Consider the following 6,593-nt stretch of genomic DNA (forward strand, 5'->3'; position numbering starts at 1 on the left):
GAGCTCTGTACCGCATAGCCGTGCGCCTCCCAAATGTTGTAACAATGTGGAGGGCTCCATATAGCGCGGTATAGCTCCGCATTGTCATGATTGGTTGACGGTAGGTGGGGGCGGGAGGTCCTGTATAAACAGCAACTCACTTCCTTGACAACTTCCTTCACAACAGCTCTGCGCTGCTCCACGAAGTGCAAGAACTACAGTATGAATGCCCAGAGGCGGAATCACCGTAAACGCTGCATGGCCAATGCAGACAGCTCATTGACCATGTATCCCCTTTAACCGTAGGCGGGCGGGCTCGGACGAGAGGCGGGACTTCCGGGTAGCAAGTGGGCGGTTCTGATTTGACAGAAGGAAGAGGGCAAGTGACAGAAAGGAAGCCAATATCAAAAGCCGGGTTGTTCTGTTGGTTTCTTGAAGAAACTGGGATCTATGGCCGTTAAAGGGATGAATCTGTGCAGTGTTTGCTGTCTTGTCCTGTATTTTGTTGCGGCAGTGCTTGCAGGGTAAGTACATGTTTCTATATTACCCGAACACACCGATTCTGCAACGGTCGAACGCAGTGTCGCTAGCTGTTACACATGTTTCATTGTGATTGGTCTACGCTTCTGAACCCCATTCTCCATGTGTAAAAGGGCTAGTTAGCTACTAGCTGGAGGAGGAAAATAAGCAATCTCAACAACACTATAAATAAATGTATTGTCCGATAGGGTAGTCAACATCACCCTTGCCTGATTATTTGTTTCCAGTATCGTGAATCGTGTGTAGGTTGTGTCATATTAGTCAAGGGAATTAATGCCATCTCAGGGAAGAGTGGGCTAGCTTGCCCGCTGGCTTTGTACTCTCAAAAGAGAGCAGTTGATATCAATCTGAATCGTTCTGGGTGATTCCCATTTAGAATTTTTTACTTCATAAATACAATACACAAGCAAAAATTATTACAGACAAACTACACTTTTGTGAACCCTACTCCACTTGTCCCTATCATGAATGGAAAATACTGTATCTACAAGAGTCCCTGTAGCTAGATTCCCCCTCGCATTTCCACCTTTCTCTACAGGCGAGATTTCTACAAGATCTTGGGGGTGAGCAAGTCGGCATCTGTGAGGGACATCAAGAAGGCTTACAGAAAGCTGGCTCTCCAGCTTCACCCTGACAGAAACCCCGATGACCCTACTGCTGCTGACAAATTCGCAGACCTGGGGTCAGCCTATGAGGTAGGAAATTACCCACTGTATTTCCCTGTATCTTATATAACTTTTCTGCCAATGCTTTGAATGGCCCTTTTTGTTTTACCAATAAATAATGATGTCTGATTTGTGGCATCAGAAACAATGCTCATGTCATTAAGATATTTAAAAGATCTGAACGGAAACTGAGTTGCGTTTTAAGAGATAACGCTAGCTCTTTATTGCTTTCTCTCCCAATAACCTTTTTATAATTCTAATTTAGCAAGGGTGTATATTAGGGTTTTCGTTCTATTTCATTTGCGGACGCGCTCGAGGCACCGATACAAAAGTATTTTGTAGGAAACTGATGCAACCTATTTGGTTGTTGTTGGTAACCTAACGTAGCAGGCGTAAAAAGACGCCTGAGCGGAGTCCCTACATTTGTTTTTCAGGGGTAAAGGAAGTTAGGTTGAAAATACTGTATCCCTGAAAACCGCGGAGTGTCGTTGGCAACGACATAAGCCTTTTGATTGGCCAAGAAGACCGTGTGGCTGCCTCTGATTGGCTCATATTGTGGTCTGCTTGCTCTCATGAAAACATGACGTGGAGAACGCGGACCGGCTCAGTGACAGTTTCTATGATGTGCACCAATATTTTATATATATTTTTATATTTTAGTCATTTAGCAGACGCTCTTATCCAGAGCGACTTACAGTTAGTGAGTGCATACATTTTTCATACCAATGGCATCATGAGTGACAACTAATCCCATAACAAAATCGAAAGAGATCAAATTTGGACAATTGCATGATGATGAGCTATTCGTTTTTTAAAAATTTGATATTAAGTGTTTGCAAGTAAAGTTTATACAATGTTGCAAATTCACTTATGCAACGAAACCATTTATTTTGTTACTTTAATTAGTTAGTCCCTGATGTTGTGCTGTTTAGGTGCTCTCAGATGATGAGAAGAGGAAGCAGTATGATGCATACGGAGAGGATGGTCTGAAAGAGGGTCACCATGGTTCTCACAATGATATCTTCTCCAGGTAGGTTGACCTAATAGTAGGTTTACCTAATTACCATAAATACTGTATATGATGGAGTCACACATTCATACATATACCTGTGCTTAACAATACCTAATGAGCGTTCCATTAATTTATACTACTAGGCACTAGTGTTGTAAAATAATGATGTCTGTATTCCAGTTACAAGCCATACCCTATATGCAATTGTAGGCCTAAGCATGTGAGGTTTAAGAATCAAAGAATGCCTTCGGCATCACTGTTCTCTCACAACCCATCACCTCTTACAGTTTCTTTGGGGACTTTGGCTTCATGTTCGGAGGAAACCGGCAAGGACAACAGGACAGGAACATTCCCAGAGGAAATGACATTGTACTAGACCTGGAGGTCACACTCGAAGAAGTGCACTCTGGGAACTTTGTAGAGGTACTATTAATCACTGATGGTGGTCTGTGATATATTGTATACGATTGGTGTGCTTCACCAGTCCTACTCTAGTCCAACACATACCTACCACTCTCATCATATCACCTATATGTACCTCCCAGGTTGTGCGCAACAAGCCTGTAGCCAAAGAGGCCCCTGGGAAAAGGAAATGCAACTGCAGACAGGAAATGAGGACGACGCAGCTCGGACCTGGACGCTTCCAGATGACCCAGGAAGTAGTGTGTGACGAGTGCCCCAATATAAAGTGAGTCACTGTCCTATTGGCTGAGACTGATAACACAGGAGACAATGGTCTTTCTTTACATGCTCAGTAATAAAGATAATAGTTTCATAATAATGGTTATGATTTGACTCTCTCAATGATCCCAGGCTGGTGAATGAGGAGAGAACTTTGGAGGTGGAGATTGAACAGGGAGTGAGAGATGAGATGGAGTACCCTTTCATTGGAGAAGGTAAGCTACTTACTCAACTGTCAGGATAACATGGGTAACAAGGGTAAAATCATTGTATATAAATAATATAATATATTTTACAGGTGAACCTCACATCGACGGAGAGCCAGGGGATCTACGCTTCCGCATCAAAGTTATGAAGTAAGAGCAGCATGCATTTCCTTATTTCAGATATTATATAATGATTCTGACTAGGCGGATCTATCCTTCTGAGTCTAATACCTTTTTCAGTACAGCTCAAACTGTCAAGTGAATACATTTCTGTTATGTAAAGATTTTGGGAATGTACTCTACTTGCGTTGTCTATGTCTTGGCCCTTCTGTTTATATCTATTTGTATGCTTGCTTTATGCAAATGCATTCTCACTCTGTTAGTTAGCCTGTTTCTATTGTACAGTAATATGTTGTCAGTGGAAGCTGTTTTATTGAATAATTATTATTAATGTGTGTGTGTGTGTGTGTGTGTGTGTACTTCCAGACATCCAGTGTTTGAGCGTCGAGGAGATGACCTGTACACTAATGTCACCATCTCCCTGGTAGAGGCTCTGGTTGGCTTTGAGATAGACATCACACACCTCGATGGACATAAGGTGTGTAAAGGCTCCTACACATCTATCCAGCTACAGCCTACTAACTAGCAATGATGCGTTGGGTCGTTTTCCCCCCAACTCAGGCCAACTGTCTGTGGCCGATTCTACATGTTTAATCAGGACCAAAAACAAGATTCCCAGTGGAGACCAAGAAATAAACATGAACTGTTTTTCCAACATGTAATCAAATGTAATGGCCAATTTCCCCGACCCAAATGAAGCTTATTCCTGGACTAAAAATAACTTTCAATGGATATTCTCCATTGAGCATGCTTTTTGTCCAGAGTAGGCTTAATCTGGGTTTGGAATGAATGATTGATCCAAAATTGACCCATCTTTGAATCAATAACAACCTCATTGACTTGTGACTGCCCCTGTGACAGGTTCACATTGTGAGGGACAAGATCACCAAGCCTGGTGCTCGGCTGTGGAAGAAGGGAGAAGGCCTGCCCAATTTTGACAACAACAACATCCGTGGATCTCTCATTGTCTCTTTTGACATCGAGTTCCCACAGACACAGCTGGATGACAATCAGAAAGAGGGTAAGGAGGAAGTTGATAAACATGGGGAAAGGGTTTTGTAATGATCTATTAGACTTGAGGATGATGTTGAGTTGCCATTGATGGTATCAGTAAAAGGTAAACTGCATGTTGCATATCAGGTATGGACTTTGTTCTTCCATAAAGATTATGCATATTAACAATGTACACAAGACTCAGAGGCGCAGGACATGCTCCTGCAAGGCGGGGGCGGCCTCAGAGTTCTAGGGTCCTCGGCTAACACCCCAATATTTCAAATAACAAATGTACAAACCATAGGCGACAAATACATCACAATAAATTGTCTTCGAGCCTTAGACTTTATGCCACTGACAAGAAGACAATGAAAGTACTGATTAACTTGTCAGCTATGAATGGTTCTGAAACATGTCATAATTATGATCATAATGCTTAGTACTTTAAATTGGGCCTTGCTTTTGTTGTTCTCAGGAGTGAGGGGGATTCTGAAGCAATCGTCAGTACAGAAGGTTTACAATGGACTACAGGGATACTAACACACCAACAGACAGTCTGGACTGAGTTCTGTGACACACACACACAAAGGAGCAAGCATAGGGGTGTATTTATTTTTTGATTGTTCTCAGGATGGGTTGATTTTGTTTTGTAATATTCTACATTCTGAAGGTGGCTTGATGTTGTTCAGTTTCTTTTAAAGAAGTCCTTGTTATATTTAACATCAATGGGTCGAAACAACAGCGTATTTATCCTTTTAATTTGCTTGCCCTTGCCCAATTTGTTTTGATTTTACTTCCACCATAATTCCCCCTCAAATTACAAATTACTTCTTTGCATCAATTTGGAGAGTTTGGATCTTTTAATGTCAGCTATTGTCATCCACTATCACAGACATCTTGGATCATTAAAAGTCACATTTCCAATGTTAAACCCATCACACCTGACTGAGCTCTAGAAGAGGAGCTGGACTGGAATCAAAGTCAACAACTTCTCATGGACATCAGCAAGACTGGAATACTATTCCCCTAACAGTTTTATGAATGTAGTACTGTACTAGGCCATTTAATTTAACCTCAAGTGATTTTGACCCCTCCGACACTTCAAACGATTCTGTAATTTAACCCAGTTTCCTTTGTATTCCTGTTCAGTAATGTCTTAAAACACTTGTAAATAGGAAAGAACAAACAACATTTTAGTTGTTTTGCTTTCGTTGAATTGGATCGTATGTTTAGATGTATTCTTTGTGGTGCAAGGTCTTGAGTTAGCATTCTGTCTGCTGAAAGAAAGGCCACTTTGAGAGTGTGCTTCTGGAGCTGCCTCATCAGCGTCAGGGTGGCAAGGATATCATCCTGGTCTGGAGACCCCATCTCCAGCCTGCCCTGCCTCCCACCACCATCCACACCTCTTGCTCTGCCTCTCCTCTCAGACTATGGGTGTGTCTGAAATGGCACACTTTTCCCTATACAGTGTGTTACTTTTTGACCAGGGCCCATAGCGTTCTGGTCAGAAGTTGTGCACTTTAAAGGGAGTAGGGTGCCATTTCAGACACAGCCCTATGTTCTCTGGACTGCTCTGCCTGACAGAAAGAGACTACTGTAAATAACGGGACGTGTTCCAGTGTGCTACAGTACAGACGGGAAAATGTACTTTTCAATGAAGTTTATAATAAATAATGACTTGGTCAAATAACCTTACATACAGGTTACTTTATGCTTTAAACAAAATTGATGGAGTGAATTTTCAGTGGTCAATTGTCAAGGGTGTAAGATATTTTATACTGTGTGCGTGTGTACCTGCGCTGTCTTGCCTGTCTGGAGCATCACTGTCCACCTCATTGTCATCAAATTGACATCTCTATCGTGCACATCAGTAAAGGGGAGTAACTGTAGTCTCAATATATTACCAGTAGAGGGCAGCAAGTGTAAAGCATGGCAGCAAAGGGTGTCTGCTGTCACCACTTTGATAATAATAAATAATAATATGCCATTTAGCAGACGCTTTTATCCAAAGCGACTTACAGTCATGCGTGCATACATTTTTTTGTGTATGGGTGGTCCCGGGGATCGAACCCACTACCTTGGCGTTACAAGCGCCGTGCTCTACCAGCTGAGCTACAGAGGACCACAGGGCTGTAACCTCAGCTGGGCCACTCGCTCTCGCTTTCTATATAGATCTCGCTCTCTCCAGGCCAGCCCTCAACACCTCAGACACCTTGGTTATGTGACTGCAATAACATGATTATTATGGCATTGGCTTTAAGGATGAAGTATTGTGAGTGATCAGTGGATGGTTGTTTGGCTATTGATGGGCTATTCCTTCCCTCTAGCATTAATTATGGTTTCACTGCTGTGATTGTCTGACTTAATTGGTGACATTACAGGGCTGTAGTGTTGTGA

The 6,593-nt window shown here is 42.3% G+C and overlaps 1 protein-coding gene across 1 annotated transcript; it reads left to right on the forward strand.

Annotated features, from left to right (window-relative positions):
- The first annotated feature begins 339 nt into the window (after window positions 1-339).
- Window positions 340-5,891, forward strand: LOC311144100 (dnaJ homolog subfamily B member 11-like). Its single transcript, XM_084180070.1, has 10 exons — window positions 340-503; window positions 1,058-1,214; window positions 2,117-2,214; window positions 2,484-2,619; window positions 2,742-2,884; window positions 3,010-3,092; window positions 3,176-3,233; window positions 3,570-3,681; window positions 4,065-4,224; window positions 4,672-5,891. Exons 1-10 carry the CDS (start codon window positions 430-432, stop codon window positions 4,734-4,736), a joined length of 1,086 nt encoding a protein of 361 aa, XP_084036196.1. The 5' UTR covers window positions 340-429; the 3' UTR covers window positions 4,737-5,891.
- The last annotated feature ends 702 nt before the right edge of the window (window positions 5,892-6,593 follow it).

The sequence above is a fragment of the Coregonus lavaretus genome (assembly GCF_964263955.1).
Source record: "Coregonus lavaretus genome assembly, chromosome: 16".
Taxonomy (NCBI): Eukaryota; Metazoa; Chordata; class Actinopteri; order Salmoniformes; family Salmonidae; genus Coregonus; species Coregonus lavaretus.

Coding starts and splice junctions, on each gene's coding strand:
- LOC311144100 (XM_084180070.1), top strand. CDS start 430: ATGGCCGTTAAAGGGATGAATCTGTGCAGTGTTTGCTGTCTTGTCCTG. Junction 1,215..2,116: donor ACCTGGGGTCAGCCTATGAG/GTAGGAAATTAC, acceptor TGTGCTGTTTAG/GTGCTCTCAGATGATGAGAA. Junction 2,885..3,009: donor GACGAGTGCCCCAATATAAA/GTGAGTCACTGT, acceptor CAATGATCCCAG/GCTGGTGAATGAGGAGAGAA.